The sequence below is a fragment of the Populus nigra genome, chromosome 17 (assembly GCF_951802175.1).
Source record: "Populus nigra chromosome 17, ddPopNigr1.1, whole genome shotgun sequence".
NCBI classification, from domain to species: domain Eukaryota; kingdom Viridiplantae; phylum Streptophyta; class Magnoliopsida; order Malpighiales; family Salicaceae; genus Populus; species Populus nigra.
The window spans coordinates 12,739,471-12,758,773 of record NC_084868.1 but is presented as its reverse complement, the minus strand read 5'-3'; the positions used below and the strand labels follow the sequence as shown (position 1 = coordinate 12,758,773).

The following is a 19,303-nucleotide window of genomic DNA, read 5'->3' as shown; positions in this document are numbered from 1 at the left end:
TTTGGATTAACACGGACAGGTTTTAATAACTTTGATTTGATGTTTCCTTGCCCTAAGAAATTGGTTCCAAAATATCACTTGTAATCGGTCATTCCAAGTCACAAGCACAAAATCCACCTTCGGTTGTTTAGTATTATTCCTCCGTTAGTGGAATCTAGTGCTCAATTCGCTTGCAAACTTCGTGTATTACAAGTTTTGCAACCCATATCTGCTCAGCAACATGGTGTGAAAGGAGAAATGGAGGTGAGGGGACTAAAATTATGTTAATTTACATTACGAAAGGACACCATTTTATATGAATGTTTCCTTAGTTACATACTGTAAATCTAGACATAGTGCATCAAGACTACCAAAGCTGGGCATGAAAGGGGGTAAATGAAACTCAGACAAAACTTATTAGTAAACAAGTTGTGGTTCAAACTCTGCGAAATCAACAGATCCAGACTCGATTGGTGGCATTAGATATGCAGCCAAGAGCTCAGAAGCTAATGCTGCAATAAGGGGAATTCTCTTGAAGTTCTTGACAAAGGAATTGTCTTGGCTCTCACTAACAGCTATCAGCTTCTGGTTAATTTCCACCATTCTGTCCAACTTCCTCTTGAACTCTGGGTTCTCAACATCCAGCACAGCTGGGAAGATTCTAGCTGTTGTGCGGTTTGTCTGTATAATGAGAAACAATGCAATGATTATTGAAAATCTAGGACGTTAGAGTCACAAGCGCATATCCATTAGTCTGGGCTATAAATTCGTTATCCCCTTCTCAAGGTCATCTAGGCAAGCAGAAGGAGAATTAACATTGCATCAAATGAAACATAACATTGGGGTATGAGGGAACCAAGCCAAGCGATACGATACCATTCGAAGGAAGATTGCATATCATCAATAATTCAGTATAGATATGGAAGTAGATGACAAAAAATACTCAGATTAGAACTATGTGCAAAGCAGACAGGAAAAACCATTAGCCTCACCTCAATAATCACATGCATGTCAAATTCTTTGGTATTGAGCCCAATGCCTTCATAGAAAGCAGTTCGCTGGCAATCGTTAAGGTACATTGTCACATATACCTGCAAAATAAATTCTCTAAGATGTAAGAAGAGAGGAAATAGACATGAGATAATCCTTGCATTAGTCTTAAGTTTCAAGGCCAGTACTTTGGTTGAATGGTTAACAAGCAACCCAATTATTAAACCTAAAACAATTGCAGGCACACTAGATGGGATTGCCTGATTGTAATTGGATAAGATTTTTCAAGAATATCTAGTGACCAATGGTTCATTGTACACGCATAAGCATTTACAGAAACATTACAGATAATCTAAATATGGTGTGAAAATGCATCTGGTGTAAGAAAGTTACCGATAGGCAGAAGAAACGTGACCACAGCTTTGCCTTCCAATCGTTGAGGAATTGAGGCTGTGCTTTCATCAATGCAGAGAAGAAATCACCATGTCTGTTCTCATCCTGGCACCAGTTCTCAAAGTACTTGAAAATGGGATAACACTGGTAATCAGGATTTTCCTGGAGATGTCTGTAAATTGTTATGTATCTCCAGTACCCAATTTTCTCAGACAAATATGTAGCATAGAAAATGAACTTTGGCTTGAAAAATGTGTATTTCCTAGCCTTTGTTAGGAACCCCAAGTCCAAGGCCAGATTGAAATCAGACAAACCCTTGTTCAAAAATCTGCATGCAACACCAAAAAAAGTCAATTGTATATACAAAGGTTCAATCATTCTTGAAAAGTGATTCACATGTGAGAAAAAGCAGGCCAATATTTTCACACACCCAGCATGCCTGGCTTCATCCCTGGACATGAGGGAGAAAATCTCTGCTACCACTGGATTGGTTTTCTACAACATCAATTGTTAAGAATAGTTAGTTAATGATAGAAAACAAGGAATTAAATTTCACTAAACACAAGAAAACAAGCAATAACTTAAAGTGATCTTAGAGGAATACCTTGAGTCTCCTTCCAAGCTCTTTGTAGAGAAGGAAGCCAGAGAACTCAGCAGTGCAAGACCTCTCCAAGAACTCAACAAAAATCTGTCTCAATGGTCCTTGCATCTTGTCAGCTGCTTCCTTGAACTCCTTGTTTCTCACAAAGTGAGTTTGGTTGTAGTCAGTCTTGAATTCTTGCAGAAGTGCTTCAAACTCAGACTGGTTCAAGTTCTTGTTAATCTCAGTATTGAAAAGGGTCTCCATTTCATCAAAATCAGTGGTGTAGAACCTAGGTGCCAAAAGGGTCTCTTTGATTTCACCTTTGTTACCTTTCTTCTTTGGCTTTGGACTTCTTGTTGTTTGTGCAGTAGCTGACATCTTGATGGTACTGAATTTGGGGTATGAGAAACTTCTTGGGTTTCCAAATTTCGGTGTGGAGCTAAATTTGGAGATAGGTTTTACTAAAGCCATCTCTGCAGCCATTTTTTCTTGGAGAAAGGTTCTTGCTTTGAAGTGGCAATGGTGGTGGAAAGCAACGAGCTTTCAAGCGGGGGAAGCAGAGACTAGAAGAACAAGGATAGGACATGTGATTTCTAATTGGTTGACAGGAGATTCAATCTCATCCAACGAAATCTATGAATCTAGATGGGAACTTGACACGTTTCATATTCTTATAGGCCTGTTTGAGTGGTTATGATAATTGTGATAATGCCATTTGTACCATGGCTTGTGGTCTGTATTTCACCACATAAAATTCTTATTAACGAGTTCCATTGATTTTTTTTCCTCTTACCTTTATGTTTACTTGGCAGTTAAACAGTAATCAACCAAGCTCTAGGCCGATTATTGGTTTGCTTGCTTTTGCTTTTGCTTTTGGCAATGCGGTAGCTTTGGAATCTTTTATAATGCATTTTCAAGTTGGGAAAATGTGAAATCAAATGAGAAACTGAAATCTTATTCCCCGCCCCTCGTTTTGATTTTAACTCATCCAACTCATGATCTAATTTTAAACCCAACTCGCAACCTAGTATTAAACCAGATCGTGTCTTATAACTAGGATTAAAATTACTACTATGATCTCAGCTTCTTTAGTTCAGACATGCAGGGCTCGTGCTCACGAAGAGAGGAAGAGGAGAGTGAAAAGTGAAGGAATCATACTACAGCTCGTAAAATGAAAAGAGAGAGAACAAGCCTATCAAGAAAAAAAAAAGATCTTTAACAATTTTACCTTCACAGATACCTCGCTCGTCTGTAGGTATCTGGATTATTACAAAATGTCACCTTTACAACTTGCAACAACACTTAAGTCGGCATTTTTTTAACGAACAGATGAAAGTGTACTATCAGTTTCTGTTCTTTTTTCCAGCAAAAGCAGCATTGATAAGCTAGCATTCAACCTTTGAAATTACAGCCCTTCGAAGCCCCGCAGCTACCAACTAGTGCAATCACAGGAACAAGCTATCCTCGTATATGATTCAAAATATTTAAGCAAAAGATATTCTGCAGCAAAACCTGTAGAAGAACAAGTAATGTCGTTGGTAGAGGAAAGAAGAATAGAAAGAATCTAAGAAGTTTAAATTTCCTTCACCCAATTTCCCACACGGAATTTGGAATAATTCTTTTGTGAATCAAGTTATAATGTGGATGCACACAAATCATTATCAAATCCAATCTTCTGTATATGATATGACGATGATGAATTACTTCATTCAGATAAGTGCACAATCATGATGGATATCCCGCTAAAGTTCAATCGGTTCATTTCAATGCACCGGTGGCAAAAAGGGTCAGACACAAACCTCTATACTTGAAGATCTGATGCTGTGGTTTGATGAGAATTGTGATTGTCATTAGTTCCCTTGGCTAGGTTTGTCCCATCTTCAACGATAGATTTCTTGATTAATACTCCATCTTCAGCAATGGAGCTTTGCAAAGATTCTACCACTCCGTTATCAGCAATGGAACTTTGAGCAGGTTCTCCAGCTCCATCTTCAGCAATGGAAATTTGAATTGATTCTCTTGAACTTCTAGCAGATTCCCTCACTCCATCCAAGGCATCTGGACCTTGTACAGATTCTATTGATCCATCTCCAACAATAGAGGTTTGCACCGATCCTTTCAAATCTAGTTCATCGTGAGAGAATAGGTCCATGCCTGGCGTTCCATCTTCCTCCATCTTTAAATTATCATCAGAATCATCATCGTAATCTAAATTTCGCAAAATTTCTGGAAGGGAATAGTTACTAGCTCCTGCAACCTTAGCTCCCAATTCAATATCGATTTTCTCCTTTGAGCTAACCAAATTATCTCCAAGATTTAGCGTCAGAGAGCCGACTGCCATAAATTCATCTTCATCCACAAATGATCGAAATTTATTCATTGAAGGTGGAATCTTGGAGAAAAAGATTTCTCTAATATTTCTTATTACTCCCCTATTATATGGATTCTCCTTCTTATCATACCTGTAGCGGAAATTCTCATACGTAGTCTGTATAAGGAAAAAGACCAGAAAAGTCAAATAAGATTTTAAAGAGTAACTAGTTGGCCCAGTTTATTTTTGGATAAAAATGTCACCTGGTTTGTGCTAATCAGATAGGAATGGAAAGCTGTGAGGCCACCAACAAACCAGACAGCTATGAAGCAGTAGACTATGAGAAAATCAGCGAGTACATCATGTGATATAGCTTTCCATACATTTGGCTTCCCTTCAAGAATGAAGATCCAACTAAACCCGAAAACATATAAGCACAAGATGGTTGCTGTCGATATAAACATGAAGAAGAACCGATAGTTACGCTGCAAACCAGATCAAGACATGATAATACAGTAAGTTCCCCACAGAAAGGTAACAGTGTGTGATACAATCATATTATGAACTGTATGAATCGATGAGGGTTGTTTTACTTATTCACAGAAATTGAGATCACAAATAATTAATCTTGTTTTTCTTCCTTGGCTTACTAATTGAAGTCTGCGCCATTTCTCCATTGAAAACATATAGCCCAAAAGTGTAAAGGACATTCATGCCTCTCAATTGTACTTTAACTTAGTGAAGTCAGGATTTTAATTGGTAAGCTGTAAGTGTGATTTTTGCAAGAATACTGCTAAAATGCCACAGAATTGGCAACATGCATGATATGAATACCAACAATAAATCATGTCATTCCTAACATTTCAACGCCCAAAACTTTTCCAGAATAAGAGACCAAACTTTGCCTAAATAGTCCAAAACAGTGATCAGTATTAAATAAGAAATTATGGTATCAAGAATTCAATTGATGTAAGAGTGTACATCAAGGATCTTTATTTCTTTCTTTCCAATAAAAGGAGAAAAAGAATGACATCAAACTACTATTTGAAAGTAAATGCAGCATAATTTGGATGAGAGCAAATATCCATAGAAGAAATCATGAAAACATCACAAAATTTAAAGCAGCTAAAATTCACACAACTTTTTGGTGACCAGATATGCCTACCCTTTTAAGTAGACATCTTACAACAGGTTGCAAATGGATGCAATAAGACCAGATTTGAGCACATCCAAATTTTGGCACTAAAATTATAGGAAAGGTCTAGATGCAGTGTTAATAGAGTTATTTGGGCAATCAGGGAGCACCAAGTTCAATAGAAAAGGATCCAGTATCTGATGAAAAGCAAACAAGCAATGAGAATGACAAGATATGTTATTCATTCCCATGATAGTATTCCCATAACTGTACTTGGTAATGATCTCCATGACATATCAGTTTAATTGAAACAAAGAGGAAAATTTTCAAATTATTATTCAATGCTTAATAAATCTTCTTTCCAGAACATGCAGGCTATCTCCAAAAAAGTTGCATTTGTTGCTCGTCCCACAAAAAAACAGTGTTATCTAAATTTATTTGCTTGGAAAAAAAAAATTGCTTCACAAGGAACTTGAACTTACTATTCCAATACACTGACCAACCCATGGACAGTGATGATCAAATCTCTGAACACAGTTGTTGCAAATTGAACAATGAGAAGCACGGGGAGGACGATAAAGCAAACAGGTGTCACAGTACTTAACTTTAACTGCGTGGCCATTTACCATCACATCTTTTGTCCGAGGTAATCTCAAATAGGGGGTTCTCCCATTGACCCATTCCATTGATGGGGTTACGTCACCTGTTTCATCTGACTCAGGAGGCCTTGTGTTTCTACGGACTATTCCAGGATCCCGAGAAGATGTTAAGAAGAGAAACAATAAATCCTACAGAAAAAGTTTACTTTATTATTAAATTTTTCATTATTTGCAAGAAGAGGTGGTTTTGCACAGAAATTACTGAAACACTTGTCAGAAAATTTGACTGCAGATCTACTAATGGAAACTATAATGTCAGACAACTTTCACTTGCTAGTCATTTAACAACAAATCTTTCAGAAAATTTTTAGTAAGTTGAAAAACTCACATCATAAGCTGCAAAAGAAAAATCCCATAAAGAAGCTAAAACAAACAGCCAAATCCCATAATAATTGCATTTCATTCAATTGCTGTGCTTCCTTAAGAACAAGTAAATTGCAACTCTGCCTATTGTTAGCACTGCTTGAAGCCAAATTGAAAATGAAATACTTACTAATACAGTAAGGATCGAGCCCACGAAAAATACAGGATACCACCGAGCTGGATTTTTGGTACCTTTGTCCAAAATCTTGTTATAGACTTTTATACAAAAACCAATAGCAGGGGCAGCAATAAGAAGCATTGATAGAAAAATCGATGCCACATCAGGACCAAAGATCAATCTCCCGCCACAGAAAAATCTCTGATGAAACCAAGACAAAAAACAACTAGAGCTCATCAATGCTACAATTCCATAAAAGGAAACAATATTCAAGAATTTTTTTTATAAAAAGTGCCACGAGGATGTGTGCATTTCAAATGCAACATGATAAATACTCAGCAAATTCGCAAGTTGATCAAGTGAATCAAGAAATGGTCAGCTGAAACTTCAAAAGGAATCCAAGACCAAACTAAGTAACTAACTGATACACTGATACACTGATAAAGAACAATGAACCAGAGGCGGATTTTCTTAAATTGATTAAAAAAAGTCGGAATGTTGGAGAACTCTAACAGAAACCGAACAAACTTCTTGCCGCTAATCACGCATCAAAATTGCAGGGTGAAATTATTTACAAAATCTAACCAAGTTCAACACAACAAGAAACGACTTCATGAACCAATTTCAATTATGACCAAACAAAATTAAAAGTTTTTACAGCTTCAAAATTTACCAGTCCAGAATGCATCTAAACATTTCATCAAACATAACAATTAAGATCAAAGGCATTCATTTCCACATTGAAGTATTGAACACAACTAAGTCAACCTCCATCCACGATCAACAAAATCAAATTGATAGTAAAAATCCAAATTTCCAAGACACACATCCAAAACAAAGAGAATAATCAAAACCCAATTCAGCGAATGATCAAACAACCCCATTACACAAATCAAAAAACAAACTTGACAAAGAAAGAGAGAGAAACACTAACATTGCTTCCTTTCCAAACTTGATATAACCTCTTCGGCTTATAACCCCTGTCCATCCCTCCATTTCCCCCGCCGCCTCCTCGTCCTTCTCCTCTAGCAGGAGAAGCACCAGTAGAAGAAGAAGAACCCAAGTTTGGATTCATATTAACCAACCTCTAAACACACACACACACACTCCCTTCTTTTTATCTATCCACACATGTCACAGCGACAAAGATCCAATCTTTCTTTCCTTCTTGGAAATGTAATAGAAACCCAAGATTTGCAAATATTAATGGAGTAGAAATGTGAAAGAGGGAGAGAGAAAAGGAAGGTGGAGAGGTTTTTGGATCAAAAACCAGGTGCTTCTTCTTGCATAACCAAGAGTTTCTCTCTCTCTCTCTCTGTGTTATTCTTTTTTTTCTTTTCGGTTTCTTTTTTTTTTTGAGGGGGGGGGGGGGTGATTATACCAAGACAAAGATTCTCTTATTAATTCTTGTAAAGATTAAAACTTTAGTTTAACACTATTTGGGTTTGTTTGATTCTTTGTCTGTCTAGACAAGACTCTGTTACAGATAGAGGATGGGAGAGAGAGCTGCTGGCAACGATGAGTTCGGGGCGGATGTTTCAATTTCTCGCGGCTTTTCCGCCTGTATTATTGTTTATTTATTTATTATACGTTTACGCCTTATTATTATTTTCTTTTCTTATTCAAATTAATTTTTATGCTCGTCATTTTATATATTTTTTTTAAAAAAAAAAAACAATACGAGGACTAGTTTTAATGGAGGAATTATAGAGTATGCCGGGAAATGTACCTTTTTCCTTTTCTTTTTAACCATAAAATCTATAAATAAATCACGTGGAAGGTATATAGAGCGTAAAAATAAAATTTATTTATGATTGAAAATATATGTATAATAATAAACAAATATGTTTAAAATTATATTATATTTGCTTAAGTTGATTCTGTGATTCTAAGATTTTCTAAGCCATTTAATAATTTTTCATTTTAATATATTAAAATTATTATTTTTAAAGTTCATATTTAAAAATATTTTCATACTGCTTTTATGTATCACAGCTAAATTCATAAAATGAATCCATTAAAAACAGGTTATGTGTGGTAAAATTATTAGAAATTGACTTAATTAATAAAAAAGTATGTTTTTTCATATTAATTCGGGTCAGCTTGTATGTACCTCGACAAATTCTAACAGTCCTGAAGTTAACAACCATGTAAGCCTCCAGTAGTTATGACTCATGAGATTTGTGAAACTCAAATTAATGATTTTTAAAAAGCAAATTTAGAATTTAATTAATTGAGTTATACCCTTTAAGATTGCTTTTTGTTTTTAAATATTGAGGTAAGACTCATGCCTAATAATAAAAAGGAAAATTATTTTCATAAATCTTAAATTTTAGTAACTTAATTTTCTCTTTTTTAAAAAAAAAAAGAAAAGATGAAGGTTGGCTATCTATTAAACTGAATGAATTGACTCACCATATCCAACATAAATAATAAAAGAATTCCTTTCGTAACCCTTTTATTTAATATTGGTTTTCAGCTAAGAAAAAATATTATCAATAAAATAATTAGATTTTATTTCAATTATTATTATTATTGAATAATCTAATAAAAAAAGAATTTGATAGGCCAGCAAGAGGAGTGTCCAGCCATGTTCAACGTCAACCATCGTGATGGCACAACATCTTCTTGCAAATTTGAAGTGGTCTACACGCATTCCTTTGTTTGTCTCTGTCGCATTTCCTTTTATTCATTCGTTGTTGTTGTTGTTGTTGTTATTATTATTATTATTATTATTAACATGAATATTTAGATAATTTACATGTACCTCAATTAATTTTACGAGTTCTGAAATTAATGAACTTGTAAATCTTTATTGACTCGAGATTTATAGAATTTAAACTGATAATCTTTAAAAAACAAATTTAGAATCTGACCAATTAAGATAGACCTTAATAATTTATTTGTTATTATTTTTTGTTTTTAATGTTTGCCTTTAATTTAACTTTTTATTGAATGTTTTGTTGTTGATTGAGTTCGATCTTTCGTTCTGTTTTAATAAATTTATTAAAATGGTAGCAGTTGGCACGTAATTTAGCAAGGCAAGGATAGGTTTGTTTATCCAAATCGTGCAACAAACAACGTGTTAAGAATTTATGAATTGGAAACTCATTCCCGGTGATTTTATTGTTAGATCAAATATTAATGATTAAAAATATATTATCATATTTCTTGATTTTCTATGTTTAAATTTATTAAATAAAAAATATTATTTTAAAATATTTTCAAATAAAAATACTTTAAAAAATAATAACAAGAAAAATACAAAAAAATAAAAAATTACAACACTTGACTTTTGGCAAGACTGTTAGCCTTGCCGAGGAGGGATACACATTTTAAAGAGCCTAGAAATTACTAAGAAGACAAATGGAAGGCTTCTGTTTAGACTTGTCGGCACAAGCCGAAACAAGGCATCAACAGGGTTTGTTTGTCAGCTTATCGTTGATAATGCCGTGAGGCAATTTCTTTCAACAAGCCTCTCATGGGCTCAAACAGGCCAGACAAAACCTGCCATTCTAGGGTTCCAGCTTTAGTGCTTATCATCGAGATATACCGATGCTACCATCTGGCTTTAAATCTTAGCCAGCCCTTCTTTTTGTTGCTATGTGTGTCTAGAATAGAGCTGGCAAAATCACTGTCAAGTGTTTATCCCCACATTTGTTTTGTAACAATTAACAAAGATTTTATATGTATATAGAACTCGTAAGATTATGCGTAAGTTTATCACAATTGAACAGAAAGATTTGTTGGAAAATCACTACATAAGTCATATTAGCGTGAACGAAAACTGTCTGGTTGGTTGATGCGGTGGATCTTGATTTATTAGTGATTGCTCCAATGAGTTCTGCTAATGTGTTTGGTTTGATCCACATCTTGCATTGGTTAACAGTTGCTTTTGGTTAGTGTATTAGGACAGAGACAGAAACATAAAATAATTTTGTTTTAATGACAGTTTTGAAGTGAATTTCCAACAATAATCTAAACCAGCCATTGTAGCATTTGCAAAGTCTAATGCAGAGTATATTCATGGACCAACCTCTACTCTTCCCATAATGACTGCCCAGTTCACTATTTACACTCTAATCTACTTTATTCATAAGAACAATTTGTACACCAGATATAAAAACATCTCAAAAATTGAGTCTGAAAAATAAAACAACAAAAAATCAAGCAAATTGCTGTTCAGTTCTTCTATGTTCTAAGCCATCCGACTTGCCGAAAAACACCTCCATTTCAACTTTTTGTTTTTGTACACATGGAATAGATTGAATTTCAATTCAACAAAAAGAAATTGTTTACTTCATTGTTTCTATACAGCATTTGAAACAACAACAAGCTTTCATTTTACTTGGTATCTTCACCAAACTTAAGTTCATTAATCTGTCAACTGCTATGCGACGTCGATGCACTGTTTCAAAGCTGCCAAGGTGTTTGAGTTCTATGCAGAATTGGTTTACTGGATTATCTATGATTTTAGTGTTCTGGATCACATTATTCTTTCATAAAAGCATCAGTGCATACGTCATGGACAGGTTAAAAGAACTACATTTACCTTGGATGAACGTCTAGCTATCATAAAAGCTATTGCTTCCTTTTATCTTCAGCAGCACTGCTTTTATCCCTGGAGGTCTGTGGTGAATTTGTTTGTTCTTGATCAGCAGGAAAGAAAAAGGGGTCAAATGCGGCTTTTCCTTCTCCCTTTTTCTTCAAATTATCATTAAGACTGCCATAATCCAAATTCTGCAAAACAGTTGGAAGATGTATGGCCCCATCTTTGCCAAATTTACCTCCCATTTCGATGTCAAATTTCCCTTTCCCAATGAAGTTTCCATTTATGTCTGAACTACCCATTAAAGAATCATCATCTTCTGACACCCATTCTCGGAAATTGATTGCTGAAGCTGGGATCTTCGAGAAGAATACTTGTTTAAAGTTCTTTAGTATCCCTCTGGTGAAGGGGTTTTCCTTCTTATCATAGCGGTACCGGAAATTTTCATAAGTGGTCTGTGATGAATGAGAGGCAACAGAATTAGATACAAGAGTGGCGAACAACGCACGGATTGTAGCTAGAGGTAAGCATATGATGAAAGGCCAAAACAGAAGTTGAATGCTAAGAAAGTATATTCGCTGCAAATAAAATTGATTGAATTGCCTTGTTCACCTTGTGAGATAAAAAAGAAAGCGGCAGCACAAACATTAGATTCTGTTAATCATTTGTAAATGCCATACCTGGTTGGTGCTAATCAGGTAGAGGTGGAAAAGCGTAAGCCCACCAACAAACCAGACAGCTACAAAGCAGTACGCAATGAGAACAACAGATAGAACGTCATGAGACATAATGCTCCACAAAGTTCCCTGTTGCCGGAGAACATTGAACCAAGAAAACACGAACACATATATGCACAAAGTGGTTGATGTGGATATAAAGCCTATGAAATATGGGTAGTTGCGCTGCAAATGGGCATCAACACGGAAGAAGCTGGTTAGTGCCTGTCAAAAAAAAAAAAAACTCTGCAGGCTCTCTGAAGCAGGAACAGCAAATTTCAGAATTTCAAAACATGAGCAGGAATGATTCAATAGAGTGCATGATAAATCATGAGCGAAGTCCAAAATGCAACTTTCTCTGGCTTGGAGTGCCATAATAACATGAAGGATTATCAATAACTTTTACACTCCATGAAGTCTGTCTGTAAAACTTTCAAATGCGCAAAACCAATCATATAAATGTACATAACCTCAATCAACTTCTATAACCTAAAGAAGAGATGGTTTGATTGTATATAGTCCAAGTTAAAAAATGTGTTCATACATTATCAGAAACGTCCACAGGTTTCAGATAGCACAGAACATTCAAATATTCAAGAGATCTTCAAATCCTAAAGAATACCAGGAAGTAACTTACCAGTCCAATGCACTGACCCACCCATGGACAATGATGATCAAACTTCTGAATACAATTGTTGCAGATGGAGCAATGTGAAGCTCGTGGCGGACGATATAACAGACAAGTGTCACAGAACTTCAATTTAATACTGTGGCCATTAACAACTACATCCTTTGTACGATGCAATTTCAAGTCGGCAATTTTGTTATTAACCCACTCCATAGATTGGGTAGCAATGCCAACCGATTCATCTGATTCAGGTGGCTCAGAATTTCTAGGTATTATTCCTGGATCTCTACCTGACGTCAAGAAGAGAAATAAGAAGTCCTGCGTGATATTTTATCAGGTCAGACTAAAAAATTATTGGCTGCACGAGGTCTATCATTACCAAGAAACTTCAATTTACCAACCATAATAGCGAGGACCATTCCCCCGACTAGTACTGGATAGTCATACTGTGGATCATCATTTCTGATTATCAGCAGCAGCATCTTTATGCAGAAAGCTATTGCAGGACCTCCAATTAAAAATGTTGTCAAGAATAGAGATGATGCATCAGGACCAAAGACTGCTCTCCCACCACAAAGAAATTTCTGATATCAGAACAAGAAGCTTGTTAGTCCTGGTCCAGAAATTAGAGAACATAACAATCTGTAACTGCAGTTTCCCATCAAATTCATCAAATCCATCTCTAACTACTGCAAAATACTCATAGATTGTCGTGTCAATAACGAGCCAGCAACACTCATTTCGAAACACATTTACCGATTATAATTCTGGGACTCTTTCCTCTGATTAACTAAAGTCGTACTAATAGTTGCGGCTGATATTTTATAAAGAAACATTTGATTAAGGCACATCCCTTGATTTTATAAAGAAACATTGGTTTAAGGCACATTGATTAGATCCCTTTAAAGTATCATTAGTAACAAACCAGTAAGCAAAGAAATCAATAGATTCATAGTAGAGAGAATGATGATATGCAGAAGGTGAGAAAAAAGGATTACATTGTTTCCCTTCCAAATTTGATAGAGCCTCCTTGATTTTGGTGTGGAAGGAGGGTCCATCGCTGTTCCCTTATTACAAGAAGATCTCCAACTCTTATACCTGTTCCTTTTCTATTGACAAATATTAAGCAACAAAAGCTCCTTCAAAATCAAACCCACATGAAATCAATCCAAAAAAAAAAAACTTTTTGAAAAAAAATGTTTCTTTTGGATTGAAATCAGAAGAAAAGTGGGTTTTTTTTGTCACATTCTTCTCTCTTCAAGAAAAAAAAATGACAAAAACCTCCCAGATCACGCACACCAATCCTATTACCAATCTCTGTCTCTCTCTCTTGCAACCTTTGCTGTCAACTTTTCCCACCAAACAACGATTTCCAACGGTTTTTTCGCGGGCTAAAGTAGTTAAAATAAGGTCCAATTTTAGAATAAAGCCCCTGGTTTTTGTTTTTTTAAGATTGTCTCTGTCCAAACTTTGAGACTTTGGACACCCCTAAGTTCACTAAAGTTTCAAGACCAGACGATCTCTTATCTCTCTGTGTTAAGCATTATTTATCTGACACTGAGGTGCCATTCTTGGATAGAGGTAGAGAACACATCCACTTCCCAGCCAAATAGTTTCAAAGTTTAATAACATATCATGCTTGTGATACTTGTCTCTTGCAAAAAGAGATGCTGGCCATGTTTTTGGTAGCAGCCAGCTATTTTTGGGCTACTAAAATCAGTGATGAAAGGTTAATTTGCCAAATCTAATGCCCTCTGAAATGAAATAGTTCCAACCATAAAGTAGCCTCAGATTTCCTTCTAAATACCATTGTTAAATAGAATGAGTTGCTTCACTAATTTTTTCTTTTCATGTGATTGAATCTTATTGATAAAGCAGTCTTTGTAACAAAAAAAAACCCTCCAGCTACTTTGAACTGCAAATGCAGATCTCTTGCTTTCAACTTATTTAGTTGCACGTGTTCTTGGAGGACCTCTCCAGTTTTTTTTTTTTTTAAATAAACCTTAGCACAGTGAGAAAAAAATTATCGAAATAGCAGTGCCGAAAACTTATCCATAAAAATAACACAAGACACATAGTCTCACAAGCATGACCAATTGTGAGTTGAAAGGCTAGAAAAATGCCTCTGCCATGCAATTTTAAAGTCACACATGTGAGATCTGTGACTCTGCTATTTTCACAAATAAGTTTCCAGCTGAGTTATTTTGGCTAAGTTTTTTAACCATTGTGTTAATTTCAAAAAAAAAAAAAAAACCCTCCATTTTCTCACCACAGCAAACCTCTTTGCTGCAAAAATGGTCGGGGGTCTTAGAACAACAGCCATCAAAACCTAAGCTTCACTTCGTATTCAACTACAAATCACTCCTTTTCCTATTCAAACAAAAATGAATGCAACTACGCGCGTATAAAATGACTGAAAAAATGAGTGCAACTAGGAAAACTTCTGGGCACATCAATCATTATTAAATACGAGTGAACTTCACAAACTAGGCGAGAACTACTCGATGGGATAACAACTAAACCAAGTTACAAGTCTGCATCCTAATATTTCATATTACAATGACCGAATTACCACCAACAGCTGCTGGAAATACAGGCATTTACTGAGACATCCTGGTGCTTTTCTCGCCACGGACTGCAAAAATAGCTGATGGTGGAAAAGGGAAAAGCAGAAGTGAGTCTTCAGTTTCAAAAGGTAAGTATGGACACCAAAATTCTCATGTACATAAGAAAGCACACATTCATACATAGAAGCAGCAAAGCAATTCTGATATATTTTCAAAATGTTCTAACTGAATCTACAATTGGACCAGAGTATATAACTTGTGTGATCCAGTATCTAATCTTCTCCAATCATGAACACAAATATGAGATTTGATACTTGGAAATTCAAAATCTTAAGATTTCTTAAACCATGAATGGCAGTAAGATGCAGGATTTGCTGTTCTCTAGCCCATTGCAGGATGAATCTAGTGCTCTACCTTCTTTCAAACGCATACATATGAGGATCATTAAAAGAGTCCCCCTTTGATGGCCTTGTGGAGGCCTGCTTCAGACATCTTCATGAGTGAAAAAAAAAAGAGTTGTTTAAGAGTTATAGCCATACAAATGACCTTGCAGTTCTATAAACCACTTTCCCGTATTAAAACATCACTTCATGGGATATTTTGAAAGAATTTTTACCAAAATAAATTCAAACAAGGTCTACATTTAATCAAGTGCATATATAAAGAAAATGCATGATTTCCAAAGTGTGAAGCATCCAGATTGGAAAACATGTTACAGGTATGAATAAAACTGGCTGCAAGATGAAGGGAAGAAAGAAACATGAATATTTAGTGCACTTGGGATAATCAGTCATATTCATTTTGTAAATAACTTAAAAATCCGCCACATAGCACTTTGTTATGCATTGAAACAGTCCAGTAAATTTATGAGCATTTGAGGAAAAACAAGGAAAAAATAAATATTTTTCCCCCAGCGAGCAAAAACTGAGTGATGAAGTTGGAATACAAACCTTCTTCTGGAAGCATGAGTTAGCAAGGACTATCCTTATCCAAATGCTCCAGTAAATGGACCATCAATAGAAAAAACCTCTGCACTTTGGTGATCCACAGAAGCATTTTTTCTTCCCACGATCTGCTTTTTCAGGTGGTACCATTCCATAACTATATGTCAACTCTGTCATAGGAGGAACGTGTCTGATAGCATAAAATGCAATATGGAGATCAAACTCCTTGCTATTTCCCCGTAAAACTGGCTGCCAGAACAGATTTGGAGAGCAGCTGTGATTTATAAAACGAGCTACATTCCCAGCATTTCTGGCATTTATTACAAGAGGAAATTGAAGGTTTGGAGCATTATTTAAATCACCAGGCAAAACTTCCACTGGCTGATAAATGCGGGTACCATCAAAAATGTGATCATCTTCGTTTTCACCTGCAAGCTCTTGTGCCTCAGAATCATCGACAGCTTCTCCTGCATATACACATATAAATGCTCCAGCTCGTATGGGGTCCCAGGATCTTAAGCCCCAACCTCTATCCTTAGTTTTAAACACCTCCAAACGAACTCTTAGACCACCCTGGGACACACGATTGCGGCAAGTTGGAGGGCACTGGCAGGGAGGACCACACTCATATATCACAGATTTTTGACTCACAATAACCCCATTCACAATATGAGGAAGATAGCCTCCATTTTTCTGAACACAATCACAATTCTCGTTTCCTGGAAGACAAGCACCATTGCAAGCACAGCCAACAAAAGGATCCCTCGATACTGGTTTTGAATACTTTAGGGTTGGAGAATAATTGAAATAGGCAGGCCCCTTTTCATGATCAACATCATTCACAAGAGAAACTGGTAAAGTTTCGGCCCCAGAAGTAAGATCAGGTAGTATAATCCCCATCCTAGGAATAATACCATCCTTCCACTGCTGAATTTTTTTCCACATTTTGTATGCATCAGGCTGGCCAGGTAACCTGCCCAACTTATATCTAAAAACATTGGAACCAGACTTTCCTTTCTCCACCCATGACTCCTGGATTCTATATAGACCGTCATACACATATACCTTTCCGGTTGGATTTCCCACATCCTTTATACCCCTGGTTACTCTAATGTCATTACCACGATGCAAGCTTTTCTCCAGTGCAAGGTTACCCCTTTCAAGCTTCTGATCCATTTCTTTGCCCTGGCCAGAGTAAATCAAGCCATCATCTTCCTCAACATCATCCTCGTATCCCCCAGATGAAACAATGCTAACAGCTATTGGTTCTTCATCTTGACTGACCTTGACAGACATGTAATCTATTCCAGCCATGATCGGAGCATGCAGTCCAATGGTGCACAATTCCATTCTAAAAAAGAAAATATCTCCAATTTCAACACCGGGTACAGCTCCAACTCTCTTCTTGGCATTAGTCCGAACTCCTTTGGTCATCAAAACATTGCCTGCTTTTAAGTCAGGGCGCCTTGATTGTCCTGCAGTGGCTTCCTTTGAATCTTCAAGCTGTACGATTTGTCTTCGGAGCAGATTGAAAACCAGGAGTACACATCCTACAGAATCTTTATCACCATTATATCGTCGTGCTTCTTCAAATTCCACGAGGTTATATGATTGGTAAATATTTTCTACCATCACATCCATGTCAACATCAGGAGAGACAATTTTGTCCTTTTTGCCTCTTGTCCTCTTCTGAGATATACTCTGTGAACTCCAAGTTTGGTTGTCACCGTACCCATCTTCTTCCACAACCCTGTTGTTTCTGTTAGCCCTCCTTGATGACCCAGCATTTCCGTTTGCTGCCCTTGCAGATGGAGGCTCAGGTGACCGAAATGAATTGATTGGAACTGCTGATGATATTGGGGTGTGGTCACCAGAAGGGACAGATTGATTTGGTATACCGGAAAATGGAAAGAAAGGAGAAACTCCAGGTGGGAAAGGACCTGCTGGTGGAACACAAACGAAAGGTGGAGAACCTTGAGGAAAAGAATTGGAGTTTGGTGGTGCGGAGAATACTGGAGTAAGAGTCCGCAAGGGCTTTACATTCAAAACCCTGGACTTATCTATCGAGCCTTCACCTGGTGATTCTTCCATTAAAATTACTTCTGAATACGCAAAATCACAGTTTTAGCTTAACACAAACCCCACTGTGAATCACAACTCTCTCCGCATACATGGCTTCCCTTCTTCCATATCTTTCACTTCATAAACAATAACCAAAACTTGCAGAAAAATCTGATGGAATTACCTATGCTACAAAGAGAACAGGATTTTGTTGCAGAATGAAAATGATTCAAATGACACAAACTTCCATGCCAAAAAACTGCAAGATCTCCACAGAAATGTTGCAAAAGTTGCTAAACCTTTATATTTCTGCAGAATGCAAGCACATGCACCAAGTTAGAGACAACCAACACAAACAACAATTCACTAAAAAACCCTAAAACAAAAGGGTTAATATTTGGTATCCAAAAAACAGTGAACACGGACTCAACAGACTCGCACATAAAACAGCACAAAAACATGAAATTGAAAGTGACCCGGTTTTCCATTTTTCTAGAGATTGAGCTAGAACAGATCAAGTTCAAATCTTCACCTTAAAGGGTTTGAAAATGAAATCAGTAGACAAAACAAGCTTACCCCTTTTAAGAAAGAGGAATTTTTTTTAGACAAAAAAAGGAAGGAAGATTCTTTATTAGCATATCACAGACAATAATAAACCTTGTAAATTAAAATTAAGACAGAATCTGATGTAACAAACAAAGGATCCAAGCTAATAATATCATTACCTGAAATCTTAGGTTCTGCTGTTTTGAATGAACATCAGTTGAATTTCTTACAAGGACCAAAAACAGAACCCAAAACAACTCTAAAGCTTGGACCTTTTTGTTTTACTTTGTCTTCTTTCATTAGTCCTTTTGTTTGGGTCTGAAATTCAAAACCCAATAAAGTGTTTTCAGTACTTTCTGACAGTACTAGTTTGGTGATAGAAGCTCCAAATAGTTTTTTGACCACTAATCCTCGAAGGCCTGTCTCTAGTCTTGAGCCTTACAGTGCTGGGCCTGACTGCAAAATCTACAGTGCATAATATGATTTATGAATCAGGTTCCTACTGTTGATTTTTTCCTCGATTATTTACGGTAAAAGAAGACATGTTTAGTTGTTCCTTTCCTGCCTGTGAGTGCCATTTTTTTTAGTTTTTTATTTTAAAAAAATCAAATTAATATATTTTAATCATTTTGATACAGTGTTGGTGTATATATATATATATATAATATTATTTTGATATATTTTTAAGTATATAATATTTTAAAAAACATTTAACATCACAATCTCAAATTTAGGTTTTTTAACTCAACAAACAAAATATT

General features: G+C 36.1%; 4 protein-coding genes across 7 annotated transcripts; all 4 read right to left on the bottom strand.

Moving 5' to 3' along the window:
- Positions 1 to 244: 244 nt before the first annotated feature.
- On the bottom strand, positions 245 to 2,537 carry LOC133677410 (magnesium-protoporphyrin IX monomethyl ester [oxidative] cyclase, chloroplastic-like). 2 transcript variants are annotated; one of them, XM_062099462.1, is made up of 5 exons: positions 1,967 to 2,532; positions 1,793 to 1,857; positions 1,363 to 1,690; positions 972 to 1,070; positions 245 to 660 (listed from the first exon to the last, which is right to left on the bottom strand). In XM_062099462.1, exons 1-5 carry the CDS (start codon positions 2,426 to 2,428, stop codon positions 397 to 399), a joined length of 1,218 nt encoding a protein of 405 aa, XP_061955446.1. In that variant the 5' UTR covers positions 2,429 to 2,532; the 3' UTR covers positions 245 to 396. The 2 variants fall into 2 exon arrangements, with proteins under 2 accessions (XP_061955446.1, XP_061955445.1); XM_062099461.1 differs by having other exon boundaries at positions 1,363 to 1,857; positions 1,967 to 2,537.
- A 603-nt stretch (positions 2,538 to 3,140) lies between these two features.
- LOC133677611 (probable protein S-acyltransferase 4) lies at positions 3,141 to 8,084 on the bottom strand. The gene is made up of 6 exons (XM_062099713.1): positions 7,466 to 8,084; positions 6,544 to 6,732; positions 5,874 to 6,179; positions 4,520 to 4,741; positions 3,745 to 4,433; positions 3,141 to 3,457 (listed from the first exon to the last, which is right to left on the bottom strand). Exons 1-5 carry the CDS (start codon positions 7,604 to 7,606, stop codon positions 3,747 to 3,749), a joined length of 1,545 nt encoding a protein of 514 aa, XP_061955697.1. The 5' UTR covers positions 7,607 to 8,084; the 3' UTR covers positions 3,141 to 3,457; positions 3,745 to 3,746.
- A 2,437-nt stretch (positions 8,085 to 10,521) lies between these two features.
- Positions 10,522 to 14,128, bottom strand: LOC133676505 (probable protein S-acyltransferase 1). Its single transcript, XM_062098178.1, has 5 exons — positions 13,423 to 14,128; positions 12,826 to 13,008; positions 12,434 to 12,742; positions 11,761 to 11,982; positions 10,522 to 11,535 (listed from the first exon to the last, which is right to left on the bottom strand). Exons 1-5 carry the CDS (start codon positions 13,480 to 13,482, stop codon positions 11,113 to 11,115), a joined length of 1,197 nt encoding a protein of 398 aa, XP_061954162.1. The 5' UTR covers positions 13,483 to 14,128; the 3' UTR covers positions 10,522 to 11,112.
- A 728-nt stretch (positions 14,129 to 14,856) lies between these two features.
- Positions 14,857 to 18,882, bottom strand: LOC133677354 (histone-lysine N-methyltransferase, H3 lysine-9 specific SUVH1-like). 3 transcript variants are annotated; one of them, XM_062099343.1, is made up of 4 exons: positions 18,722 to 18,882; positions 15,942 to 18,305; positions 15,406 to 15,483; positions 14,857 to 15,071 (listed from the first exon to the last, which is right to left on the bottom strand). In XM_062099343.1, exon 2 carries the CDS (start codon positions 18,024 to 18,026, stop codon positions 16,005 to 16,007), a length of 2,022 nt encoding a protein of 673 aa, XP_061955327.1. In that variant the 5' UTR covers positions 18,027 to 18,305; positions 18,722 to 18,882; the 3' UTR covers positions 14,857 to 15,071; positions 15,406 to 15,483; positions 15,942 to 16,004. The 3 variants fall into 3 exon arrangements, with proteins under 3 accessions (XP_061955327.1, XP_061955325.1, XP_061955326.1); XM_062099341.1 differs by lacking the exon at positions 15,406 to 15,483 and having other exon boundaries at positions 18,722 to 18,881; XM_062099342.1 differs by lacking the exons at positions 15,406 to 15,483; positions 18,722 to 18,882 and adding an exon at positions 18,529 to 18,674.
- Positions 18,883 to 19,303: the final 421 nt, after the last annotated feature.

What these genes read in the sequence shown, in the direction of transcription:
- LOC133676505 (XM_062098178.1), bottom strand. Translation starts at nt 13,482, where the DNA reads ATGGACCCTCCTTCCACACCAAAATCAAGGAGGCTCTATCAAATTTGG. An exon ending in GAATGGTCCTCGCTATTATG is followed by an intron (nt 12,743 to 12,825) that starts GTTGGTAAATTG and finishes AATATCACGCAG; the next exon opens with GACTTCTTATTTCTCTTCTT. An exon ending in ACCTGATTAGCACCAACCAG is followed by an intron (nt 11,536 to 11,760) that starts GTATGGCATTTA and finishes CATTCATCACAG; the next exon opens with ACCACTTATGAAAATTTCCG.
- LOC133677410 (XM_062099461.1), bottom strand. Translation starts at nt 2,428, where the DNA reads ATGGCTGCAGAGATGGCTTTAGTAAAACCTATCTCCAAATTTAGCTCC. An exon ending in CACGTTTCTTCTGCCTATCG is followed by an intron (nt 1,071 to 1,362) that starts GTAACTTTCTTA and finishes TTTATTTTGCAG; the next exon opens with GTATATGTGACAATGTACCT. An exon ending in ACATGCATGTGATTATTGAG is followed by an intron (nt 661 to 971) that starts GTGAGGCTAATG and finishes CTCATTATACAG; the next exon opens with ACAAACCGCACAACAGCTAG.
- LOC133677354 (XM_062099343.1), bottom strand. Translation starts at nt 18,026, where the DNA reads ATGGAAGAATCACCAGGTGAAGGCTCGATAGATAAGTCCAGGGTTTTG.
- LOC133677611 (XM_062099713.1), bottom strand. Translation starts at nt 7,606, where the DNA reads ATGAATCCAAACTTGGGTTCTTCTTCTTCTACTGGTGCTTCTCCTGCT. An exon ending in GCTCGATCCTTACTGTATTA is followed by an intron (nt 6,180 to 6,543) that starts GTAAGTATTTCA and finishes CTTTTTCTGTAG; the next exon opens with GATTTATTGTTTCTCTTCTT. An exon ending in TTGGTCAGTGTATTGGAATA is followed by an intron (nt 4,742 to 5,873) that starts GTAAGTTCAAGT and finishes TCTGGTTTGCAG; the next exon opens with CGTAACTATCGGTTCTTCTT.